This window comes from Microcaecilia unicolor, unplaced genomic scaffold (genome assembly GCF_901765095.1).
Source record: "Microcaecilia unicolor unplaced genomic scaffold, aMicUni1.1, whole genome shotgun sequence".
Lineage (NCBI taxonomy): Eukaryota > Metazoa > Chordata > Amphibia > Gymnophiona > Siphonopidae > Microcaecilia > Microcaecilia unicolor.
In genome coordinates this window covers 689,168-716,688 of record NW_021963690.1, presented here as the reverse complement: position 1 = coordinate 716,688, position 27,521 = coordinate 689,168, and the positions used below count along the sequence as shown (strand labels likewise).

The window sequence follows — 27,521 nt, the reverse complement described above, 5'->3', positions numbered from 1 at the left end:
CTATTCTCGCCTCCGAACCACCAACCCCTCTTACCCCCACCTGCTCCGCCACCCAATTTTAGCTAAGCTTCTGAGGATCCATTCCTTTTGCAAAGGATTCCTTTATGCATATCCCACGCATGTTTGAATTCCGTTACCGTTTTCATCTCCACCACCTCCCGCGGGAGGGCATTCCAAGCATCCACAACCCTCTCCGTGAAAAAATACTTCCTGACATCTTTCCTGAGTCTGCCCCCCTTCAATCTCATTTCATGTCCTATCGTTCTACCACCTTCCCATCTCCGGAAAAGATTTGTTTACGGATTAATACCTTTCAAATATTTAAACGTCTGTATCATATCACCCCTGTTCCTCCTTTCCTCCAGGGTATACATGTTCAGGTCAGCAAGTCTCTCTGTTCTTGTTCTATCTGCTCACGTCTGCGTTGCCAGACACTGTTCCGTTATATAACTTTGTTCTAAAATCCATAAAAGGTTTGTGAACTTAAAAAAAAAAGTGTGTATATAAAACAACTAAATTCCCTAAACATAATCACTAATGTGAGTTGGACAAAGGAACATTCACTTAAGTCTAACGAACGCAATAAATAGCAGCGCTGTAAGTACTTAAGTATTGACATACTGGGAAAGACCAAAGGTGCATCAAGCCCAGCATCCTGTTTCCAACAGTGGCCAATCCAGGTCACAAATACCTGGCAAGATCCCAAAAAAGTACAAAACATTTTATACTGCTTATCCCAGAAATAGTGGATTTTCCCCAAGTCCATTTAATACTAGTCTATGGACTTTTCCTTTAGGAAGCCGTCCAAACCTTTTTAAAACTCCGCTAAGCTAACCGCCTTAACCACATTCTCTGGCAACGAATTCCAGAGTTTAATTACACGTTGAGTGAAGAAAACATTTCTCCAATTCGTTTTAAATTTACTACATTATAGCTTCATCGCATGCCCCCTTGTCCTAGTATTTTTGGAAAGCGTAACAGACACTTCACATCTACCCATTCAACGCCACTCATTATTTTATAGACCTCTATCATATCTCCCCTCAGCCACCTTTTCTCCAAGCTCAAAAGCCCTAGCCACTTTAGCTTTTCCTCATAGGGAAGTCGTCCCATCCCCTTCATCATTTTCGTCACCCTTCTCTGCACCTTTTCTAATTCGACTACATCTTTTTTGAGATGCAACGACCAGAATTGAACACAATATTCGAGGTGCGGTCACACCATGGAGCGATACAAAGGCATTATAACATCCTCATTTTTGTTTTCCATTCCTTTCCTAATAATACCTAACATTCTATTTGCTTTCTTAGCCGCAGCAGCAGCACACTGAGCAGGTTTCAACGTATCATCAACGACGACACCTAGATCCCTTTCTTGGTCGGTGACTCCTAACGTGGAACCTTGCATGACGTAGCTATAATTCGGGTTCCTCTTTTCCACATGCATCACTTTGCACTTGCTCATATTAAACGTCATCTGCCATTTAGACGTCCAGTCTCCCAGTCTCGTAAGGTCCGCTTGTAATTTTTCACAATCCTACCACGATTTAACAACTTTCAATAACTTTGTGTCATCAGCAAATTTAATTACCTCACTTGTTACTCCCATCTCTAGGTCATTTAAATATGTTTAAAAGCAGTGGTCCCAACACAGACCCCTGGGGAACCCCACTAACTACCCTTCTCCATTGAGAATACTGACCATTTAACCCTACTCTCTGTTTTCCAGCTTTTAACCAGTTTTTAATCCACAACAGAACACTACCTCTTATCCCATGACTCTCCAATTTCCTCTGGAGTCTTTCATGTGGTACTTTGTCAAACGCCTTCTGAAAATCTAGATACACAATATCAACCAGCTCACCTTTATCCACATGTTTGCTCACCCCTTCAAAGAAATGTAGTAGATTGGTGAGGCAAGATTTCCCTTCACTAAATCCATGTTGACTTTGTCTCATTAATCCATGCTTTTGAATATGCTCTTTAATTTTGTTCTTAATAATAGTCTCTATTATTTTGCCTGGCACCGACGTCAGACTCACCGGGTCTATAATTTCCCGGATCTCCTCTGGAACCTTTTTTAAAAATCGGTGTTACATTGGCCACCCTCCAATCTTCCGGTACTACGCTCGATTTTAAGGATAAATTAAATATTACTAGCAATAGCTCTGCAAGCTCATTTTTCAGTTCTATCAGTACTCTGGGATGAATACCATCCGGTCCAGGAGATTTGCTACTCTTCAGTTAGTAGAACTGCCCCATTACATCCTCCGGGTTTACAGAGAATTCATTAAGTTTCTCCGACTAGTCAGTTTAAAATACCATTTCTGGCACCGGTATCCCCACCCAAATCTTCCCCGGGGAAGACAGAAGCAAAGAACTCATTTAATCTCTCCACTACGGCTTTGTCTTCCCTGATCGCCCCTTTTACTCCTCAGTCATCTAGCGGTCCAACCGATTCTTTTGCCGGCTTTTTACTATGTGTTTTTGCCTCCAACGCAATCTTTTTTTCGAAGTCCCTCTTAGCCTTCCTTATCAGCTCTTTGCATTTGACTTGACATTCCTTATGCTGTTTCTTATTATTTTTAGACGGTTCCTTCTTCCATTTTCTGAAGGATTTTCTTTTAGCTCTAATAGTGTCCTTCACCTCACTTTTTAACCATGCCGGCAGTCATTTGGTCTTCCGTCCTCCTTTTTTAATACGCGGAATATATTTGGACTGGGCTTCCAGGATGGTGTTTTTGAACAATATCCACGCCTGATGTAAATTTTTGACCCTTGCAGCTGCTCTAAGTTTTTTTTTCACCATTGTTCTCATTTTATCAAAGTCTCCTTTTTTAAAGTTAAACGCTAACGTATTTGATTTCCTATGTATACTTACTTCAAAGCTAATATCAAATCCGATCATATTATGATCACTGTTATTGAGCGGCCCCAGCACCATTACCTCCCAACCAGATCATGTGCCCCACTAAGGACTAGGTCTAGAATTTTTCCTTCTCTCGTCGGCTCCTGTACCAGCTGCTCCATAAAGCTGTCCTTGATTTCCCTAGCGTGCCCCGATGTTACATTTACCCAGTCAATATCGAGGTAAATGAAATCACCCATTATTATCGTGTTGCCCAGTTTGTTTGCACCCCTAATTTCCTTTAACATTTCTGCATCCGTCTTTTCACCCTGGCCAGGCAGACGGTAATACACTCCTATCACTATCCTTTTCCCCTTTACACATGGAATTTCTATCCACAGTGATTCCAAGAAGTGTTTTGTTTCCTGCAGAATTTTTAATCAAGGCTCTCGTTAATATACAATGCTACCCCTCCACCAATTCAATCCACCCTATCACTACGATATAATTTGTACCCCGGTATGACAGTGTCCCACTGGTTATCCTCCTTCCACCAGGTCTCAGAGATGCCTATTATATAGCGAAAGATACATACCTGTAGAAGGTATTCTCCGAAGACAGCAGGCTGATTGTTCTCACAAGTGGGTGACGTCCACAGCAGCCCCTCCGATCGGAGATCTTCACCAGCAACAACATTTGCTAGCCCTCGCGTGCGCATGCGCGACTGTCTTCCCGCCCGAACACGAGCATGTTCACCAGTCCAGTAAATAGCAAAGACAAGGGAAAACACAACTCCAAAGGGGAGGCGGGCGGGTTGGTGGGAACAATCAGCCTGCTGTCCTCAGAGAATACCTTCTACAGGTATGTAGCTTTCTTTCTCCGAGGACAAGCAGGCTGCTTGTTCTCACAAGTGGGGTATCCCTCGCACTTGATGGGGGGCGTTTCCAAGATGGCGGCTCTGCTTTGATTGTGTGCGCCCGAGTTTCCTGGACTTATACCTTTACCACTTTTTTTGTTAAAAAATGCCTCATATAAAGAGGAAAGGCGTGGTAAAGAACCTGCCGCCAACAGTTCTTACCTCTTCGCCAGTCCAGACGACACTTGACCGCTTTACAACAAAGCCCACGTTGATAGCCGGCGAGAGTTTGTCCGCTGTGAGTGCCGACGAAGGAGCGACGGCCCACTTGGGCTCAGAGATCTCTTTATCCCCGCCGGATATTAATCTACCACCTTGTCCAGCTCGCAGTAGGCAGTGGATGTCGGATCCAGCCACATCGGAAGTCGAAGGTGACGGATCTGTAAGTGGCGGCTCCACCCCGAAGCGAACTGAGAAACTATCTTTGGAGCGACAAGCTCCCCAGGCGGTTACGCTGAAGCTGATTTGGACCGCTATCCAAGACTTGACTCAAACTGTTGCGAATACGGTAAAAGAGACTTCTTTGCTTGTGAGTAAAGTTGATGTTTTGACTGAAACCATGGATAACTTTAAAACAGATACTGTTCTAAACATAGATTCGATTCAATCGGAAATAGCGACGCTGAAACTGACTAACACAGGTTTGATTAAGGACAAGTTGATGATATTGAGAAAGACTGAACAACTTGAAAACTTTAATAAGCGATTCCGAAACAGGTCAATCCCGGGGGGGGGTGGGGGGGGTGGTGGCCTGTACCGCAGGAGCCCTCGAGACAGGCAGAGACCTACTCGAGGGCTCACTGCTACCAGCAGGGGAATGGACAGCCCTCACCTGCACTCCTGATGACAATGCACCCTCCGACGACATCGATACCGCCTATGACCTCGGTACCACAGGCGTCGAAGTACTGGACGAGGTTCCGAACAAAAGGTTCCACTGAGCTAACCTTGCCGCCTGAGTCCTCTTCTTCGGCGAAAGACAGAGAGTACTGGCCTGGGGACGATGTCCGGCCCCCAGACACTGAAGGCACGAAACGTGCCTATCAGTGAGCGAGATCTTCCGGCTGCACTGGGTGCACTTTTTGAACCCGCTGGCAGGCTTCGAGGACATGGGCGGAAAAATCACGCCGGCGAAATCAAAATTTGCGATGGTGACAAAAAGAGGCACCAAAACAAGGGAAAAACCCGTACAGGCGGCCAAAAAAAGGCCGCCTCCGACGACGAAAGGAAACTTACGGGAAAAACACTAGAAATATACACTTTTTTTTTTTAAAAAGAAGACTTTCCGGACACTTCCGAATGGAAGAACGCGGCGAAAAAGGCGCGAGGGGTCTCCTTGAGGCGCAGAACATCCGTAAACAGCCAACCTGAGCAGCGGAAAAAAGAAGACTGGCGAACACGCTCGCGTTCGGGCGGGAAGACGGTCGCGCATGCGCACTGTGCATGCGAGGGCTAGCAAACGTTGTTGCTAGTGAAGATCTCCGATCGGAGGGGCTGCCGTGGACGTCACCCACTTGTGAGAACAAGCAGCCTGCTTGTCCTCGGAGAACTAATTTTTCATTTAGTGCAATATATTCTAACTCTCCCATATTATTTCTTAAGCTCCTGGCATTCGCATATAAACATTTCAAACTATGTTTGTTGTTCCTATTTACATCATGCTTAGTACTTGACAGTATTAATTTGCAATCTTTGATTTTTATTTTTATTTAAGGACACCTGATCTACTACGGTCTCTTTTGCAACCTATCAGGATACCCTATCTTCCCTGTTTTGGTGATATCTTTGAAAGATATCGTATCCCGAACCATGCACTTTTGAGCGACTGTCGGCCTTCCCCCCGTTTCTAGTTTAAAAGCTGCTCTATTTCCTTTTTAAATGCCGATGCAAGCAGTCTGGTCCCACCCTGGTTAAGGTGGAGCCCATCCTTTTGGAATAGGCTCTCCCTTCCCCAGAATGTTGCCCAGTTCCTAACAAATCTAAAACCCTCCTCCCTGCACCATTGTCTCATCCACACATTGAGACTCCAGAGCTCTGCCTGTCTCTTGGGCCCTGTGCGTGGAATGGGTAGCATGTCAGAAAATGCTACCCTAGAGAATCTGGATTTGAGCTTTCTACCTAAGAGCCTAAATTTGACTTCCAGAACTTCTCTCCCACATTTTCCTATGTCATTGGTACCCACATGTACCAAGACAGTGGACTCCTCCCCAGCACTATCTAAAATCCTATCTAGGTGACGCATCAGGTCCGCCACCTTCGCACCAGGCAGGGAAGTCACCAGGCGATCCTCACGTCCACCAGCCACCCAGCTATCTATATGCCTAATGATCGAATCGCCAACTACAACAGCTGTCCTAACCCTTCCTTCCCGGGTAGCACTTGGAGACATATCCTCGGTGCAAGAGGATAGTACATGCCCTGGTGGGCAGGTCCTGGCTACAGGAGTACTTCCTACTTCACCAGGGTGATGCTCTCCTTCTAGGAGACCTCCCTCCTCCAAGGTAGCACAGGGACTACCAGACTGGAGGTGGGACTTCTCTACAACATTCATGTAGGTCTCCTCTATGTACCTCTCTGTCTCCCTCAGCTCCTCCAAGTCTGCTACTCTAGCCTCAAGAGAACAGACATGTTCTCTGAGAGCTAGGAGCTCTTTGCATCGGGCACACACATATGACATCTCACCAACTGGGAGATAATCATATATGTGACACTCAAAGCAAAAGACTGGATAGCACCCCTCTCGCTGCTGGACTGCTGACTCCATCTTAGTGTTATTGAGTTTTTCAATAATTTAAAACTTGCTACAGTATTAAGGATATTAGATTAATATAAAAGTGTCTTTTAGTTTATACAGTATATTGTATAATTTATTTAGTGTTTCCTTCTTAGATGGTAATGAAATATATTTAAAACTCTGTAAGAGCACTTCTTTTTTTTGTTACATTTGTACCCCGCGCTTTCCCACTCATGGCAGGCTCAATGCGGCAGGCAACAGAGGGTTAAGTGACTTGCCCAGAGTCACAAGGAGCTGCCTGTGCCGGGAATCGAACTCAGTTCCTCAGTTCCCCAGGACCAAAGTCCACCACCCTAACCACTAGGCCACTCCTCCACTCTTGCTTGTTACCCTAATTACAATAATTGACTATAAAAGAAGAGTTGTCCTGGGGGGGGGGGGGGGGGGGGGGGGGGTTTGAGAAGAGTTGTCCTGGGGGGGGAGGGTGGGCGAGAAGAGTTGTCCTAGGGGTGGGTGGGAAGACTAAACTAGATCCTGCAGTGCATAGATTCTATCTGTTAATGCTGTGGTACAAAGTTTTTAAAACAAAGTGGAAAAGATTATGGAGATTAGTTAATAAAATTTGCTTTTTATATTTTTATTTTGCCTATCACTAACCTACAATTCCTCCTTTAAACCCCAATCTAAGTTCCCAAAGCACAAAGCAAAATAGTGTTCACTTACCAGAGAAATGACCTCTTCTCTCGGAACTTCTCAGAAAGAGTGCTCTCTTGGTTTACAGGCTTTTTGGCAGCACATAGTTATATGGTGAAAAGGGTAGAAAGGGTAGATTGTTGGAGGCCCGGTTGTGTAGTGCCGTGGAGATCTGCACTGTCTCCCACTTTGTTTAATCTGTTTTGCTCCAACCTTTGGGAATGGAGCTTGGGCAGCTAAAAATACCATTTTATATTTATGCGGATAAAGTCACTTTATTGCTAAAGATTGGGCCACCACCTTGAATAGAATGATGGGTTGTGTCAGACATTGATAAATGGATTATTACTAATTCTTTAAAACTAAACTGAGAAAAAACTAAGTTTCTATGGCCAGGACCGAGTGTCTAAATTTTCCACATTATTTTCATATAGAAACTGATTCTTTTGATGGAACGGGTTCGACTGCATGGGCCTTTAGAAGGGCCTCTGCAAGTACCTGCTTGTGCTGGGAGCTGCAAGATTGAGCTCCTGGTGGACAATTTGGAGGTTTGGATTCCAGATTGAGGGTGTATCCTAACCCGACTATTTAAAGAACCCACCGGTTGGAGGTTACAAGAGGCCACCTTTGGTGAAAAAATATTAACCTCCCTCCAACCGGCAAGTTGTCCGATATGGACACTTTTACTGAGGCTATGCTTAGCTGGAGCCAGTCAAAAGCCTGTCCCTTGCTTTTGCTGGGGAGCAGCAGGGACTTTAGGTAGACGCTGTTGACGAGAACAAGCGTGCTGGGACTGAGCATGGGTTGGCTGCCGGGAAGCTGGAGTGTACCTATGCCTAGAATAGGAATAGGGAGCACTCCTCTTCCCCCCAAAATACCTCCTAGATGAGGAGGAGGTTGTAGCAGAAGGCGCCCAGTGGGAGAGAGAATCCATAGCATCATTATGCTTCTTGATCTGATCAACAAGATCCTCTACTTTCTCACCAAAAATGTCTCCCCCCCCCCCCCCCCCGCAAGGTACATCCGCCATCCGCTGCTGGACCGAATGATCCAGGTCAGAGACACGCAGCCATGAGAGTCTGTGAATCACTATACCTTGGGCAGCGATTCTGGATGCCACATCAAAAGAGTTGTAAGAGCCCCTGGCCAGGAACTTTCGACACGCCTTCTGCTGCCTGACCACCTGGCGAAAAGGCTCGGCCTGCTCCGGAGGGAAGGCATCAACCAAGCTAGACAGCTGCCTCACCGAGTTCCGCAAGTGTACTTTTGTGAAGAGTTCGTAGGACTGGATACGGGCAACGAGCATAGCGGCCCGATACGTTTTCCTCCCCAAACAATCCAAGGTTCTAGTTTCTCTGCCTAGGGGCGCCAAGGCGTAGTCTCTAGTACTCTTGGCTCTTTTGAGGGCGGAGTCCACCACCATGAAATTGTGTGGTAGCTGAGACCTACTCAACCAAGTTCATCGTAGATCTGATACTGGGATTCGGCTTTCTTCGGGATCACGGGACTAGACAACCAGTTCCGCATAAGGACTTCCTTCAGTACCTTATGTAGAGGAGCCGTCACAGCCTCCACAGGTGGAGAAGAATAGTTCAGGACCTCGAGCATCTCAGCCCTGGGCTCATCCTCAACCTCCAAAGGGAATGGAATAGCCATAGCCATTTCCCGGACAAAAGATGTGAAGGAAAGACTCTTAGGAGGAGACAGTCTTCTTTCAGGAAGAGGGGAAGGTTCAGGGGGAATCCCATAAGACTCATCGGAAGAAAGGTATCTGGGATCTCCCTCTGACTCCCACGAATGCTACTCTTCAGTATCGGATAATACCTCTCTTAGGGAACTCTGAGACTGAACCTGCCTCAATGTCGAGGATCGACGTCCTCAATGACGATGTCAAGAGGTCAACACCCGCATGGACTGCAGCGAAGCTTCCTCCACCGACGTCGAAGGGGAGTCGACCTGGGTGGCAGCAGACATCAGTGCCGCGAGGACGGACACCTCACCGCAGGCGAAGGGCCAGATGCTGCTGTAGCAGGTATGAAAGGCGCAAGCACCCCCAACACCGAAGCAGACTGGCGCAGCAGTCCTTCCAGAAGTTCTGGAAGCAGGGCCCGGATGCGCTCGTCGAGAGTTGCCATTGGAGAAGACTGCAGGGTCAGTGGAACAGCCAGTGGCAGAATCTGCTGAGGCTCAGGTGCAGGTACCAGACTGCTAAGAGACCGTCGCATTGGCACCTCCTGTATAGAGGGGGAGTGGTCCTCTTGGCACCGAACCTTCCCAGGTGCCGAATCCTTCAACACCCCAGAGCTCTCGGCACCGTCTGTAGAAGGCAATCGATGATGGTGCTCCTTCCCCTTTGCTCACTGTCCGTTATCGAGACTAATCGGTACTGACGAGGAATCCTCATGTCTCCTTGGGGTCGGGGCCTGCATAGCAGGAGGCCTCAGAGGCAGGTGGAGATCCACTCGATGTTGATAACATGGAAGTAAAAACGGCCTCGGCGAAATCAAAAGACATGATTGTGCCAAAATAAAAGGGGCACAAAAAGGGAGACAAAACCCGACCGCGCAGCCTAAAAACTGGCCGCGTTGAAAACAAAGAAAACTTAGAAATAGGAAAAAAAGACTAAGGAGATAAGATAAGCTGTTTTTTTTTTTTTTTTTTTTAAACAAACCAATGCTAGTAAGCGAAACACTCACAAAAAAAAACACTCACAAAAAAAAAGGAAGACTTATTTCCCGGGCCTCAACGAGGAGCACAGGCGGAACCTGACGCACCTTGTTGTAGAAAAAGAAAAACTGAGGTACGCGCTCGCGTGGCAGAAAGTCAGTGCGCACTGCACGCGCACCAGAAGACTCTGGCAAAACCTTTTTGGTTTTGCTACTGCAAAATGCCAATTCCTAGGCCGACGCGGACGTTGACCCACATGTGAGAATAAGCAGCCTGCTTGTCCTTGGAGAAAACATTTATCCAGTCAATTGAAATCACCCATTATTATAGTGCTGCCCACTTTGCCAGCTTTCCTAATATCTGTAAACATTTCTTCATCCGTCTGTTCATTCTGTCCCGGCAGACAGTAGTACAGCTCTACAAGAACACTCCTTCCCTTCACACATGGAATTCCATGCTGCTGTTTCAAGTGGAATACTTACTTTATTTGACTCAATTCCCTCTAACATATAGCGCAACCCCCCCTCCAATTTGATCCTATCATTGTGATACAATTTGTTCTCTGCTAACACAGTGTCCCATCGATTGTCCTTTTTCCACCAAGTCTCAGATGCCTATTATATCTACCTCTGCATTTAATGCTATATACTCTAACTCTCCCATCTTATTTTTTAGACTTATTTGCATACAAGCACTTCAAATTGTGTTTTTTTCCTTGATCTACAAGCTGCTTAGAAAGGGATAGTGTGTATCCTTTATCCTGCTCTATCATTAAGCACACCTAGCTTACTTTCAGCATTGTTGAAACCTCTCTATTGGGATTCCCTAAATGTCCTGTTTCAATAGCATCTTCAAGGGTACTCCAAACTGAACCATGCAACTGTCGGCTTCCCCCCATTCTAGTTTAAAAGCTGTTCTATCTCCTTTTTACAAGTTAGCGCCAGCAGCCTGGTTCCATCCCAGTTAAAGTGGAGCCTATCCTTTCTGAACAGTCTCCCCCTTTCCTAGAATGTTGCCCAGTTCCTAACAAATCTAAATCCCTCATGCCTACAACATCATCTCAAACATGCATTGAGACTTCGGAGATCTTCCCATCTCTTGGGTCCTGCGCGTAGAATGGGGAGCATCTCTGAAAATGCCACCCTGGAGAATATGGACTTCAGCTTTCTACATAAGAGCCTAAATTTGGCTTCCAGAACCTCCCTCCCACATTTTCCTATGTCACTGGTACCCACATGTACCAAGACAGCCAGCTCCTCCCCAGCACTAGCTAAGATCCTGTCTAGTTGATGTGTGAGGTCTGCCACCCAGCTATCTACAATATCTAATGATCAACTCACCAGCTACAAACAGCTGTCCTAACCCTTCTCGCCTGGGAAGAGGTTTTCAAAGACTTATCCTCAGTGCGAGAGGATAGTGCATCCCCTGGTGGGCAGGTCCTGGCTACAGGAGTACTTCCTACTTCACCAAGGTGATGTTGTCCTTCTAGGAGACCTCCCTCTTCCAAGGCAGCAAAGGAGCTCCCAGACTGGAGGTGAGACTTCTCTACATGTCCCTGTAGGTCTCCTCTATGTACCTCTCTGTCTCCCTCAGCTCCATCAAGTCTGCTACTCTAGCCTCAAGAGAACAGACCCGTTCTCCGACAGCTAAGAACTCTTTGCATCGGGCACACACAAACTGCTCACCAACTGGGAGATAGCTGTGCATGTGACACTCAGTGCAAAAGACTGGATAGCACTCCTGTCGCTGCTGGACTGCTGTCTCCATCTTAGTATCTTGAGTTTTTCAATAATTTAAAACTTGTTAACATATTAATAATATTAGTCTAATATAAAAATGTCTTTAGCTTATATGGTATATTGTGTAATTTATTTAGCGTTTTCTTCTCAGAAAGTAATGAAATTTAATTAAAACTCTGTAAAGAGCACTCTTCACTTGTTATCCTAATTATTATTTATTATATTTGTATCCCGCACTTTCCCACTAAAAGCAGGCTCAATGCGGCTTACATAGTAATAGGTAACACAGAATTTTGTTATGTAAAGTAGGAAATTAAGTATCTATATATATAAAAGGCACCACCAACGTTCTAATGAAGCCTCACTTCCGTTTGCATGGTGGTGTAGATATCCGGTTTCACGAATCACAGGCAGGAGTAAGGAGTAGGGAAACATAGCCAGCAAGCTCCGATCTGCTCCTCTCCTGCTGACCGGGTTGCTCCCCTCCCCTCCCCCCCCCCACCCCCCGCTGTATCCTCAGGGCATGGCTGAGGATCTCAAAGCACAGAACACCCTTCCTCTCAGTTGCAATGTCAGAGAAAATGAGTGCAGGGAAGGTCAACCACTCCCTCCCTCCCTTTACATTTAAAGCAACAACAGGGACTTGCATCTCTGCCTCTCTCTGCTTATTCTCTCCCTTCGCTGGAGAACTAGCATTAAATAGTCCTTGCGAGTGGAAATCGTAAAACTGGTGTACAGAGAAATGGGAGTTACTTGATGCTTTTCTTGACAACTGACCTCTTCTGTATGCCCTATTTTCCAGACTGCTGCTGCTGCCACTTAGATATAAAGCGCAGGACTCAGATAGGTTTGCCACTGTCAGAAGCCAACAACACTCTCTACACATTCACTCTGCAGGGCACAGGAGAATCGATGGATGACAAAAGGGGGGGCAGGGGATAGAGGAGAATCTCTGGGTAGCTGGAGGGGGCGCAGGGGAGACAGGAGAATAGCTGGGTGGATGGAGGGGGGCAGGGGAGAGATAATCACACACACATTCACTCTCATAGACACACTTGACACCCAGACTCAATCTCTCTCACTCACACACGGTGCTGCCAACCACGCAGAGGGGGGGGGGGGGGGGGGGAGGCAGGGGGTTCTGAGACCACAAGGGAGGGGAGGGGAACACAGAGGGGGAGGGGGTCCTGAGACCTGAGAGGGGGTCCTGAGGGGACAGGTATCTCTGTCACACACACACTCTCACAGTGTCTTCCTCTCTCTCACTCTCACACTATGTCTCACACTGTATCACATTCACTGTCTATGTGTCACACAGTCACTCACACACACTCTCGGTCTCATACACTCTCTCGGTCTCACAGAGAGTCTGTGTATCGCACACATACTCTCTCACACAATGTATCTGTGTGAAACACACTCTCTCACACTCACTGTATCTCACATACTCATTCAAACAAACACACTGTCATCCTCACACACATACTCTCTCAAAGACACACTCGCACCCAGACTCACTCTGTCACACACACACTCGCGCATTCACTCGCTCTCTCTCACACAGTCACTCCCACACACACTCTCACAAACATACACACTCCGAGACCAAGCTTGCTAGCGCCCGTTGCATTTGTGTCAGAAACGTGCCTTTTCACCCTACACCCCTCTCCCTCCGCCCAGCAACTTTCCCTCCAGTCCCGCCCACACACACACCCAACAGACCTGCCGTGCCGCTCCGATCTCTGCCCGAAGCTGCAGTACAGCTCTGCAGCCGCTCTTCTCGCCTCACATCGCTCCTACAGGGCCCTTCTCCAGGGGTACTGATGTCCAGGCGTGAGGACCAGCTGCACAGCCAACTGCCAGTCCTGATGGCCTCCTGCTGTGCCTCGCCTGCTTCGTTAAAACACCTGCTGCTGATTTTGGACCGCCGCACCACCTCTGTGGATGGAGACAGTTGCTGGCCGCACGGAGAGGGGGGAGCAGCGGCGGCGACTTGGTGAGGGCGAGGGGGACAGTGGCAGCGCAGACATCGGGGGGGGGGGGGGGGGGGAAGCGGTGCTAGCGCCCGTTTCATTCCTCTCTGAAACGGGCCTTTCACACTAGTAACATAATAATAGGATGGATAGGTAGTAATAGGACGGATAGGTAGGTAGAATAACTGATTACAAATGAGTTGTGCTAGGGGTGGGTGGGATGAAGACTAAACTGGGTCCTTCTGTGCCTGCTAGTAGAGGCTATCTGTTAATGCTGTGGTACAAAGTTCAAGTTTTAAACTAGGGAGAAGAGAATATGGAGATTAGTTGATAAAGTTTGCTGTTCTATAGTTTTATTCTATCACTAACCTACAATTCCTCTTTTAAATCCCCTATCTCTAATCTACAATTCCTCCTTTAACTCCGAATCTTTAAGTTCCCAAAGCACAAAGCAAAATAATGTTCACTTACCAGGGAAATGTCCTCTTCTCTTAGAACTTCTCAGAATGTTAAAACTTTATTTCAGCTTAGAGTTAATGCCAACAATAATGTTAATGGGAATGGAGACACTTGCTAATTTTTAGCACTCTGCTCCACTGGAAGTAATTCAATATGCAGGCATTTCCCAAGTATTTGCATGGAATGTGAACTAAAATAGGCCACTATAGCATATTTTTTAAAGACTAAAATCCATATTTACTGGGAAGTAATTTTAGCGCTAAACCCAAAGTAAAGCCTAATATACTTTATTATAATATGTACCTCAGTTATTGTGTTCTGTTAATGTGTACCAAGTCGGACACAAAAGGTACCTGAAGGTTTTGATTGCACAGTTAAATATGTACTAACAAATGTGGATACTTACTGAATAATCAAAGGTTTGTCATCAAAAATAAAGGGCTTCTTTAACATTGCTGATATTGCATGATGCTTTGCTACTGACTTTAACACTAATCCTTTATCCCCGGGTATTTTGTTCTCCTTCAGGTCTTCTATTTCCCACCTGCCTAAAAAGAGGCATATGAACAACACAAAAGATATGGAACAAAAGACAAAGGCAAGGATGATGGTTCTTTGAAGACAGTAATACCTTTTATTGGACCAACAAAAGATTATTTAAGATACTGTACTTGAGAACACCTATGCCCTTCTGCTATTATAACGCTTAAAGCTCTATTATATGTGTTATAAGCTACACTATCCAAATATGAGAGATCACTAAACAAAACAAAACAAAAACTATCCCGCTACATTAATAACTGTCCCGTAGTTGGAATGTAAGGACACTGTCGAGCATACTTCTACTGTCTATGTCCCAGAACCAGGATCAACTATTTTATACCACATCCACTGTTGGTTTTTAACCATGAATTGATAAGTGCAAATGTTGAACAGACTGGATGAACTATTCAGGTATCTGTCATTATCTACTATGTTATTATATTAATTGATATGTGAAATTGGATACTCAGATGGTGAAGCTGATACAAATGATATGTCAGCCACTCACCATGTTCTTCACAGGTCCAAACTTTTCAATTTATGAAAATCTCTGTCTCTTATCATGAAACCCTTGTACATTTATCGGGAAACACTTATTTATCACAGAATCTTCTCATTACAAAAAACTTATCTTAAAAATATCTTGATAGAACTAACCCTTCCCGACATATGTCTCGTAAATGTGCGTCAGGATCGAGGCACCTATAAAATATAAAATTATGAGAATACAAACTCTGAAAACATATTCAAACTTTTTCATATTTCAACAGCACTTATAACATTTAATATTAGCATAAAGTATTAGATAATCAGAACACCTATGTTGCTGTCCTTCCAACAATGGTGGCAGCATCACATTGGTTTCCTTTACATTAACTCCTTCTGACCTCCACCTAAGGTCAGAATAACATGGACCAATCAGAAAGCTCAGATTAATGACAGCTATTCTAGTTCCTCATTTAGACCTTCCAAGGTATAAGATTGAAGCTCAAAGATCCACTTCTGTTCCTTAAAATTGAGATATTGCTCATAATTACTACCCTCTCTCCAAGTTTTCACTTCATCTAATACTCACCATTTGATATCTACTATTGAATGGCTTTTAAGAAATTCAAAGTGTAACAAGAGGTGCCATTTTATCACCCTTATGAATTTTGGATTTTATGTTCATTCAGGTGTGATTTTACAGACCACCTAATCCTACCCACATAAACCAGAGGACTTACAATCTAAGTTTATACCTGAGATAATGGAGAGTTTGAATGATTTGTCTAAGATCACAAGGAGCTTTGGTAGGATTTGGACCAGGCTTCCCTAGTTCTCAGCCTGCTGCTTTAACCATTAGACTACTTCTCCACACCCAAAGGCTAGGAAAGGGCTATAAAATTCATTTCAATGTTGAGTCTCACTGGGCATTGAATCAAATAAACTAGATAAGCAGTCACAAGTAGCCGTAATCTATGGAAGGACAACATGAGTGCTCTGCTTATCTGATACTTTATACAAATATTAAGTGATACACATGCTGCTGAAATCGGAAAAAGTTTAAATTTTGAGTGTTAGGATTATCATACGTTTACATTTTATAGGTGCCTTGACCCTGATGCAGACTTTTAAAACATATCATGTCGGGAGGGGTTACTTCTACCAAGAGATTTTTAAGATCAGTTTTTGTAATGAGAAGGTTCTGTGATAAACAAGTGTTTCACAATAAATGTATAAGGGTTTCAAGATGAGAGACATTCACAAATTTAAAAGTTTGGACCTGTGAAGAATGTGGTGAGTGGCTGATATACCATCTGTATCAGCTTCACCATCTGAGGATCTAATTTCACATACCAATTAATGTGAAGGGATAAAGTTGATTTTTTAAAAGTTTCTTCTGGCATTATAAACACTAACTTTATTCATATTTATAAGAACTCATTTCTCTGAGACATGCTGCGGTAATACAACAGCAGCAGCTTTAACTGTGCTACTAGAGAACAGCTCCAACTAGACTGGCTCCTATATATACCATAATACTATAACCTGTTGCTTATAAAAGATATTCAGTTCAAGTCAAATGTTTTTATAAGCAATAGGTTTAATCCTTCATTCTTTGGAATCCAGTGGTAGGTCATTAACCCCTCATTTTGCGCAGATTCTCAATCTAAGCCAAATAGCCAGGAAGGAACCATTTCTAGCTCTATTTGAGACCCTATATTTGGACCTTGGCTAAAAGGAATGCAACTGAATATCTACACTAACTGGAACAATTTAAACCTTTGTTCTTCTGTTTTGTTTTACTGTGCTTTAAGGCATCATTTCTTTTTCATTGGCTTAATCTGTGGTCAGCTAATAAACAGTCTTCATCACACCATGCGAGTGCTATTCTCTAAAGCAGTGATTCCCAAACCTATCCTGGGGGAATCCCAGCCAATCAGGTCTTCAGGATATCCACAATGAATATTCATGAGATTGATTTGCATACACTGTTGGTATGCAAATCATCTCATGCATATTTGTTGTGGATATCCTGAAGACCTGACTGGTGTTAGGTTTGATCGTGAGCCCTCGGGCCTAGGCTTAGTTCTAGGACATATCTAGGCTGAGGCCTAGGGCAGACCAAGCACACGCTATACAGAGATAACAGGCTATGAAGCCCGGCACACTCAGGGAGACTAGTGAGCACCACCAGAAAGGAAAATAGACCACTCGTATAGGCCACAAGGCTGAACTGGAACCCACATGTACAGAGTCCAAACGTATGGGCCGCAAGGCCAAACTGGAACCCAAAACACACAAAAGGGAAGGGGGAAAGAACAGAGAGAAGTTCCGCAAGGGACTGGCACATAGGCAGCGCACACTGTGTCACACAGAGTCACCAACAAAAGGTCACAAGACCAAACACACGGATACTAACAAAACCAGAATAAGGGAACCAATGCAGAGAGGCTGCTCAAGCTGTGCCACACTGTTTAAATGAACAAGCGGCCTTCACAGGATCCAAACAAGAGCTACAGCAAAAAGGAAAACCACACAAAGAAGCAAGGCTGTGCCACACAGCCGCTCAGATCAGATACAGCAAGTAAAGGGTAAAGAGGAACCACACAAATAAGCAAGGCTGTGCCACAAAGCCACTCAGATTCAAACATCAGATACAGCAAGTAAAGGGGAACCACACAAAGAAGCAAGGCTGTGCCACAAAGTCACTCAGATTCAAACATCAGAAAGGTAGTTCACACAGGTTCAAACAGGAACCACACCCAAAGAGAAACAGTACAAGGAAGTCCTCACAAGAGCCAAACAACAGACAGCAGGTAAAGGGTTAAGGCAGACTACACAGAAAAACTGCTCAAGCTACACAGCTTAGACGAGAAGCAGTCCTCACAAGAACCAAGCAACAGACACAGCAGGTAATGGGTTAAAGGGAAACCTAAACGAAGGAAGAAAGCTCCCATGGACTCACCCAGCAAACAGGGCAGGAAAGAGTGAAGGCAAAGCACACAGGGAAGCAGCACACAGCTGAACAGCAGCAAAGCAATCAGAGGGAGCAGATTCCTACAGAGTCAAAGTACAAACACAAAGAAAGAAACAATGGCAGCCACACAAAAGAGAATTCACACTGTGCCACAGTCACAGACTATGCAGAAGCAAGGTAAGCTCACAGCTGAAGGAAATAATGCTAGAGTGTCCTATGCATGCAGAGGTAGGCTTAAATAGGGTGTGGCATCTGACGCCAGCTGCCTCAGATGTCAGCCCAATCCTTGACATGACCAACCAGGAGCAAGACCCAGTCGCTACCATGCCTGTCCCTACCCGTCCCAGTAGGATTATAACAACTGGCTGGGGCTCCCCCAGGATAGGTTTGGGAACCTCTGCTCTAAGAGTGTGCAAGGGGATTATATGACAGCAATGTAAAAACTAAATGAGAATTGAAAGAGCAACCTTACAAGGTTAAAAAAAAAACCAGGGCTATGAAAAAATATATGTTAATTCAAATACGTGTTCAAAATCTTACCATCATATTTAGCAATGTCATCATCTGCACCATCTTTCTTCATTTTAGAGAACAGCCACCTACAAAGAATACATGTTTAAAAAGTAAAATTTCACCATAAAAGACATAAATCCTCAAGCATCTACACATTCTTTATAATTTTTACAGGGAAAAGATGGGATTTTGGATTAGGTCTCATTTTTTCAGCTCAAGGCAAGTTAGATTCAGATACAGTAAGTATTTTCCTGACCCCAGAGAACTTACAATCTATCTGAGATAATGGAGAGTTTGAGTGATTTGTCTAACATCACAAGGAGCTATGGTAGGATTTGAACCAGGCTTCCCTAGTTCTCAGACTGATACTTTAACCATTAGACTACTTTTCCACACCCACAGGCTAGGAAAGGGTTATAAAATTCATTTCAATGTTGCATCTCACTGTGAAAAACTGACTTCAAAGTGAACAGGAGAGTGGTTTATTTGCACATATCTGAATACTGATGGGAGTTCCAAAAATAATTCTTAAAATCTTTTTTCAGTCTACATAAAATCTGTTGCACAAATAAAGGTTTACCTAAATTTGAACATATTACTCCAACTTCAGTTGCTCTTCATTGGTTGCCCATTGAATTTCATATTCAATATAAAATACTAATGCTTGTTTTCAAAGATCTATGTGACTAGCTTTCTAATGTAATTGCATCTACTTTACATCTTCACCAATCTTTTCAAGCTTTGCGATTACGATCATTGAATATATTGGATGCACCCTCATTTTGTTTAGTTTTTCTTGAGGAATATAGGAATTCTATTTTATATATAAGAGGTCCACAAATGTGGAATGAACTTCCAGATAAAATCTGATCCCTAAGAGATCTAAAATAATTTAAATCCTCAATAAAGACCCTATTATTTCAAGAAGCCTAGAACACTGATGCAGAGAACTATAAAATTGATTTGTAACTATCATACCCTCTTGGTGTTGTTTTGATTTAAGATTTTTGTTTGTTTTAGTCTATTTTATATTGATTGTGTTTTATACTGTTTTTATGATTATGTATAATGTAATTCCCATAGAATTTTACATAATGATGTAACCCCCCTAGAATTAATGCAGGATATAAATGTTGAGAAATAAATATACATTTTTATTTTCTTTTATTAAAATCGCAATTTTTCTGACATTTTTTATATGTCCAGTTAACTTATTGGGGCCCCCAGAGCTTGTACGCTCTCTTCAATGGTGGACACTTTGTTCCAATTTGACCTTGGGACTTCCATTCCAAATTTCTCAGCAGCAAAAAGTGCTGATGATGGAAGCATCTATCCTGGGATGGGGAGCTAATGTAGATGGGCTTCACACTCGAGGAGTTTGGTCCCTCCAGGAAACGAATCTTCAGATCAATCTCCTGGAGCTTCGAGTGACCTGAAATGTTCTAAAGGCTTTCAGAGATCGACTGTCCAATCAGATCATACTAATTCAAACAGACAATCATGTTGCAATGTATTACACCAACAAGAAGGGGGGCACCAGATCTCACCCTCTGTATCAGGAAGCAGTCCAGATGTGGCATTGGGCTCACCAACATGGCATGTTTCTCCAAATCACTTATCTAGTGGGCGTAAACAACAACCTGGCCAACAGGTTGAGCAAGATAATGCAACTACATAAGTGGTCTCTAAATATGGGCATAGCCTGCAAAATCTTCCGGAACCCCCTTAGTGGATCTTTTAACCATTCAGATCATCCACAAGGTCCCTCAGTTCTATTCCAGGCTTCAGGCATACGACAGTGTCAGATGCCTTCCTTCTACATTGGAGGACAGGCTTTCTGTATGCATATACTCAGACACCTCTGGTGGAAAAAACTTTGTTGAATCTCAAGGAAGACCGCGGAACCATGATTCCGATCGCCCAGTACTGGCTGCGACAAATTTGGTTCCCTCTTCTTCTGGAATTGTCCTACGAAGAACCATGGAGATGGGAATGTTTACCGACCCTCATCACACAGAACAAGGGGGTTGCTTCTACATCTCAACCTCCAGTCTATGGCTCTCATGGCCTGGATGTTGAGAACCTAGAAGTTGCTTCCTTGGGTCTTTCGGAGGGAGTCTCCCAGGTCTTGCTTGCTTCCAGGAATGATTCCACTAAGAGGTGTTATTCTTGTAAATGGAGGAGGTTTGCCATCTGGTGTGAAGCAAGGCCTCAGATCCCCTTTCTTGTCCTACACAGACCCTGCTTGAATATCTTCTACACTTATCAGGGTTCACCTTGGTGCAATTAGTGCTTATCAACGTGTAGAAGGTAAGCCCATCTCTGGACAGCCTTTAGTTGTTCACTTCATGAGAGGTTTGCTTTTGTCAAAGCCCCCTGTCAAACCTCCACCAGTGTCATGGGATCTCAACATGTTCTCACTCAGCTGATGAAAGCTCCTTTTCAGCCACTGAACTCCTGCCATCTGAAGTACTTGACCTGGAAGGTCGTTTTCTTGGTGGCTGTTACTTCAGCTCATAAGGTCAGTGAGCTTCAGGCCTTAGTAGTGGATGCACCTTATACTAAGTTTCATCACATCAGAGTAGTCCTCCGCATGCACCCTAAGTTCATGCCGAACGTGGTGGCAGAGTTCCATCTGAACCAGTCGATTGTCTTGTCAACATTCTTTCCCCGACCTCATGCCCATCCTGGCAAAAGCAGCTTGCATACCTTGGACTGCAAGAGAGCATTGCCCTTTTACATGGAGCAGACAAAGCTTTTCAGATAGTCTGCCCAACTTTTTGTTTCTTTTGGTCCCAACAGGATGGTGGTTGCCATCTGAAATGCACCATATCAAACTGGCTAGCGGATTACATTTACTTTGTTTATGCCCAAACTGGGCTGACCTTGGAGCGTCATGTGATGGCTCAATGTCAGAGCCATGGCTGCATTGGTAGCCCACTTGAAGTCAGTCTCCATTGAAGAAATTTGCAAGGCTGCAACGTGGTCTTCAGTCCACACATTCACATCTTGAGAAGGATACCCGACGCGACAGTCGGATTGGGCAGTCAGTGTTGCAGAATCTGTTTGGGGTCTAGAATTCAACTGAACCCTCCTAGGCCCATTTTATTCTGTTCCAGGCTTTACTCTCATCTAGTTTGTATATAGTTTTAGGTTAATCTACGTTGTCCTCGCCGTTGCAAAGCCCAATTAACCAATCATCATTGTTTTGGGTGTTTGGGTGAGCCTAGATTGTAGGGGTTCCCCATTTGTGAGAATAATAGAGTCTCTTTGTCCTCGGAGAAAGTGAAGATACTTACCTATAGCAGGTATTGTCCTAGGACAGCAGACTTCTGTCCCGCCCATCTCCCCTTGGAGTTGTCCTTTTCCGTGCTTTTATTTGTTTTGGTTTTTTTGCTTTTCTATTAAACTAAGGCAGCACGTTTGAGCAGTGGGCAGGAAGGTACTTGTGGCTCACGCTCCTAAAAGCTCTGGAATTTTCTTTGGCAAATTTGCCGAGCCATACAATGCAGGATGGCGTCTACCAACGTGAGAATAACAGAGCCTGCTTGTCCTCTGAGAAAAGCAGATAGCTTAGCGGGGTTTAAAAAAAAAAAAGGTTTGGACAGCTTCCTAAAAGAAAATTCCATAAGCCATTATTAATATGGACTTGGGAGAAAATCCACTGCTTATTTCTACAATAAGCAGTATAAAATGTTTTGGGATCTTACCAGGTACTTGTAACCTGGATTGGCCACCGCTGGAACCAGGATGCTGGGCTTGAAGGACCTTCGGTCTGTCCCAGCATGGCAACACTTATGTACTTATTGTCCCAAGCTCTCTGGAATTCAAGATACTGTTTTCACCTCTATCACTTCCACCGGGAAGATGTTCCACAAATTTACCACCCTTTCCGTGAAGCAGTATTTCCTCAGGTTACTTCTAAGTCTATCCCCTTTCATCGTCATCCTATGCCCCTAGTTCCAGACCTTCCTTTCAATTGAAAAAGACTTGCCTCCTGTGCATTTATACCACACAGGTATTTAAATGTCTCCATCATATATTCCCTCTCCTACATTTCTTACAAAGTATTCATATTGAGATCTTTAAGTCTGTCCCTATATGCTTTAAGATCACTGACTATTTAAGTAGCTGCCCTCTAGACCAACTCCATCCTATTTATATCCTTTTGAAGATGCGGTCTCCAGAATTGTACACAATATTGTAAATGCGGTCTCACCAGAGTCTTACACAGAGGCATCACCTCCTCCTTTTTCCTAGTGGCCATTCTTCTCCCTATGCACCCAAAAAAAAATTATGTTCTTACCTGATAATTTCCTTTCCTTTAATCATACCAGACCAGTCCAGACTAATGGGTTGTGTCCATCTACCAGCAGAAGGAGACAGAGAAAATAGTTCCAAGTAAACCGCCCCTTAAGGGTATCGTGCAGCCTGGAATGTTCAGTATTTCGAATAGCCAAGCAATGGTGCCCTGAAGTCTAGAAGAAAACACAGTTAATACCAAACAGGCAAACTCTTGGAGCCAATATACAGAGCCTCACTGTTCCTGCTTGGCCAAAGGCAACTGCAACCTCCCCTCACAGTAAAGTAAGCAGGAAGGAATGGTCCATACTGAGCTTGCTCAAGCACATAGAGATCTACCCCTGAATCCGGAGAAAGAATTCCCTGATCCCAAGTAACAGGAGTCATACAGAGCTGGCACAACAACAAGTGGCAGGAGATTGAATAGAGAAGATGAAGTAGGCAGTGCTGTAGGACATTCCAGCGTACTGAAGCGTCGTGCAACCCTGGCAGGACAAAGACTAACTCCCAAACCTGCAGATCTGCCTTGAGTCCAAGATGGTCGGATGAAGCGACCCTAACAAGTATTAGGAGTACGCAACCCCAAACAGTGCACCACACTTCATAGAAGGAAGCAAGGCCCAGGAACCACCCAGACCCGCGCCTAGTGACAGAATCAAACTCCACAGAACAAGAAGAGACTCCAGAGTCGAGAGAACCAACTAACTGGAGTGCTAGTCTCTTCAGGAGAACTATGAAGAAAAGGGCAGCAGCATACCAGGGTACAACCATAGAAAGAATACTCCTCAACCAGCTCGCTCTGGACTTAGGGATGAAAGAACAGAGCCAAGAGAACAAAAGGAGACAAAAAAGAAAGAGAATTGAGGGACACACTGTGGAGAAAAGACCCCCAAGGTGCCAAGTAGCCACAAAAGGAGCAGAGACTAATTCAAACTCCAGCAATGGAGAAGCTTCTCATCAGCCACCAAGAGGCTACGGCAAGAAAAGGTGCCACAGGAATGGTTGCTAACAGGAGACAAGAAAGTCTTGTCTAACAGTCTAAACTGCAGTATGCCACAGTTGCTGAGAAGTTACTGTATCCAACCCGCAGAAAAAAGCTGGGGCTGACCGACAAGGTGAAACAGTGCCCAACAGGCAAAGGTGAAAATATGCTCCACAGTCAGAGACTGAACTGTGTTCAAGGGACAGAAAAGAAGCTGCGCTCATCAGGCAGAGTAGGATCCGTGCTCAATGAGAACAAACAGATTTGCACTCAAAGCACACAAACTGAGCCACGCACCACGGGCACAGAAAGAGTTGCACACCTCTGGCAAAGATAGAAATGAACTGAACAAGCAGAGAAGAAGCTGAGAGTAACAGGCAGAGGATAAGCAGTGTCCCACTGAAAGAACTGGATGTTAGAGGTACCTGCAGAACTGAAGCTGTGGTAGCGATGGAACTGTGTATAAAATACACTGCACCCACCACTAGGCTACTTCCAGGAACCTGACTGATGTTCTAATAGACCTGGTCATAACATCTGAAGCTGTTATAGAACTTCGTATGTAATTTTTCTTTCAAATCTTTGGGGGGGGGGGGATGGGAGATGGGAGGGGGTTAGTGACTACTGAGGGCAGTGTCATGCTTTAATCCCTCCAGTGGTCATTTGGTCTTTAGGGCACCTTTTTGTGGCTTAGTCATGTTTGAAACAGGTAAAGGCCAAAACATCTCACTTAGCCTTGGACATTTTTACTTTGCTCCATTATGGCAGAAAAATCCCACCCTGACATGCCCCCTTGAGATCTGAATGCACTGCATACGAACTGCATAGAAAGACATCTTTAAAATGGGTTTTGAAAATAGCGATTTGAACGTTGTGGCAAAAAAAAAAAGTCCATCTGCTGCTTTGTGCCGCTTTTGGGACGCTTTTCTGTTATGAAAATGAGCCCCAAAATGAGTCAAAAACTTGGGGACACATCATTCAATGTTTTAAAAACTTACCAAAATTAATCTAAATAACATTCATTCCTTCACTAGAAGCCTGTGTAATGTAATCAAGAATGGCCTGTGAGGCAAAACATTTTGCGCCGCCTATGGCAGCAGTACAAATACACATGCCTGGCTGTCAAATGTATAGCACCAGCCTCGGGTGCAAAACATAGAGGTTGGTAGAGCATAGTACTTCTCCCTTCTTAAAAGCAAAGCTCTATTAAATATTGAGTGTCAGCCCCAGATGCAAAATATGCAGATCCTGTCTGTAGCACCAAAACTGTAGCTCTGCAGTACACATATACATGCCGGCAAAGTTCGACACACTACCTCACCCTCCTAGTCTTCCAAAATGAGGAGAAACTGTACAAAAAGGGTAGGCATAGGGTGAGTGTAGCGCAAGATCCCCAGGACCCTAGCAAGATGAGCTTACAGAGTCTGCAGAACAGTGTGCATACCCACACATCTCTGATACAGAAGATCAACCTCGAATTTACTACCAAACCACCTCCTCCTCTAACCCATCCCCTCAACCAACCAACCCAGGCCTTCTTCTCTTCTTTTCCTAATATCACCGAAGAGGAAACCGCCCGCCTTCTTTCCTCCTCGAAATGAACCACCTGTTCTTCTGACCCCATCCCCACCAACTTACTTAACACCATCTCTCCTACCGTCACCCCCTCCATCTGCCATATCTTCAACCTCTCTCTCTCCACTGCAACCGTCCCTGACACCTTCAAACATGCGGTAGTCACACCACTCCTCAAAAAACCATCACTTGACCCTACCTGTCCCTCCAACTATCACCCCATCTCCCTCCTACCCTTCTTCTCCAAGATACTTGAACACGCCGTTCCCAGCTGCTGCCTCGATTTTCTCTCCTCTCATACCATCCTCGATCCGCTTCAATCTGGTTTTCGCCCTCTACACTCGACAGAAACGGCACTCACTAAAGTCTGTAATGACCTGTTCCTTGCCAAATCCAAAGGTCACTACTCCATCCTCATCCTCCTCGACCTATCCGCCGCTTTTGACACTGTCAATCATAACTTACTTCTTGCCACACTGTCTTCATTTGGGTTCCAGGGCTCTGTCCTCTCCTGGTTCTTCTCTTCTCTCTCCCACCGTACCTTCAGAGTACACTCTCATGGATTTTCCTCTACCCCCATCCCGCTCTCTGTTGGAGTTCCTCAGGGATCTGTCCTTGGACCCCTTCTTTTTTCGATCTATACCTCTTCCCTGGGCTCGCTGATTTTATCCCATGGCTTCCAATATCATCTCTACGCCGACGACACCCAGCTTTGTCTTTCCACACCAGACATCACTGCGGAAACCCAAGCCAAAGTATCGGCCTGCTTATCCGACATTGCTGCACGGATGTCCAACCGCCACCTGAAACTGAACATGTCCAAGACAGAGCTTATTGTCTTTACACCCAAACCCACCTCTCCCCTCCCTCCACTCTCTATGTCAGTAGATGGCACCCTCATCCTCCCAGTCTCATCTGCCCGCAACCTCGGAGTCATCTTCGACTCCTCCCTCTCCTTCTCTGTGCATATCCAGCAGATAGCCAAGACCTGTCGCTTCTTTCTCTATAACATCAGCAAAATTCACCCTTTCCTCTCTGAGCACACCACCCGAACTCTCGTCCACGCTCTCGTTACCTCTCGCCTTGACTACTGCAACCTACTCCTCACTGGCCTCCCACTTAGCCATCTATCCCCCCTTCAATCCGTTCAGAACTCTGCTGCAAGTCTTATCTTCCGCCTAGACCGATATACTCGTATCACCCCTCTCCTCAAGTCACTTCACTGGCTTCCAATCACGTACCGCATACAGTTCAAGCTTCTCCTACTAACCTACAAATGCACTCAGTCTGCAGCCCCTCACTACCCTCTCTACCCTTATCTCCCCGTACGCTCCTACCCGAAACCTCCGCTCACAGGACAAATCCCTCCTCTCTGTTCCCTTCTCCACCATCGCCAACTCCAGGCTCCGCCCTTTCTGCCTTGCCTCTCCCTATGCTTGGAATAAACTTTCTCAGCCCATACGCCAAGCCCCCTCCGTGCCCATCTTCAAATCCTTGCTCAAAGCCCATCTCTTCAATGTCACCTTCGGCACCTAACCATTTCACCTCTACCCAGGAATCTAGACTGCCCCAATTTGACTGTCCGCACATACTGTCCATTAGATTGTAAGCTGACTTCACATGTTGTCCATTAGATTGTAAGCTGACTTCACATGTTGTCCATTAGATTGTAAACTCCGTTGAGCAGGGATTGTCCTTCTTTCTTACTTGTACAGCACTGCGTAACCCTAGTAGCGCTTTAGAAATGTTAAATAGTAGTAGTAGTAGTAGTAATAGAAGGCTGCCAGGGTCCACATATTGATCCGTACTACAAACAGCTACAAGACCGGTATACTAGTGGTCCCCTGCCACTATCCCCAGAGACCTGGAGATCCGTATCTACCTGAACCCAGTGGCTGCAATAAACACAATACAGCTTTAAATATCACATTAAGCCACTCCCCACCACAACCCCAAATGTCCACATTAAATAACTGTTCATTCCCCCACTCCAGGATGTATGACACCAGCCATGTCAACAAAGAAAGGGTCACCAGGGACAGAATATACAGCATGAGTAGCTGCACCACATAGCACAGTAATGGACTATTACTTGGATAATACGGGCCTTGCAAC

General features: G+C 44.9%; 1 protein-coding gene across 1 annotated transcript in view; it reads right to left on the bottom strand.

Annotated features, from left to right (window-relative positions):
• The window catches only part of LOC115459572 (calmegin-like), a gene marked incomplete at its 3' end in the record, with an annotated part of 99,505 nt that overhangs the window by 37,138 nt on the left and 34,846 nt on the right, over positions 1-27,521 (bottom strand). Inside the window, exons 4-5 of the mRNA XM_030189383.1 lie at positions 18,575-18,633; positions 14,435-14,576 (exon numbers count right to left, since the gene is read on the bottom strand). Coding sequence (XP_030045243.1) covers positions 14,435-14,576; positions 18,575-18,633 — 201 coding nt within the window. The remainder of the gene's footprint in view (positions 1-14,434; positions 14,577-18,574; positions 18,634-27,521) is intronic.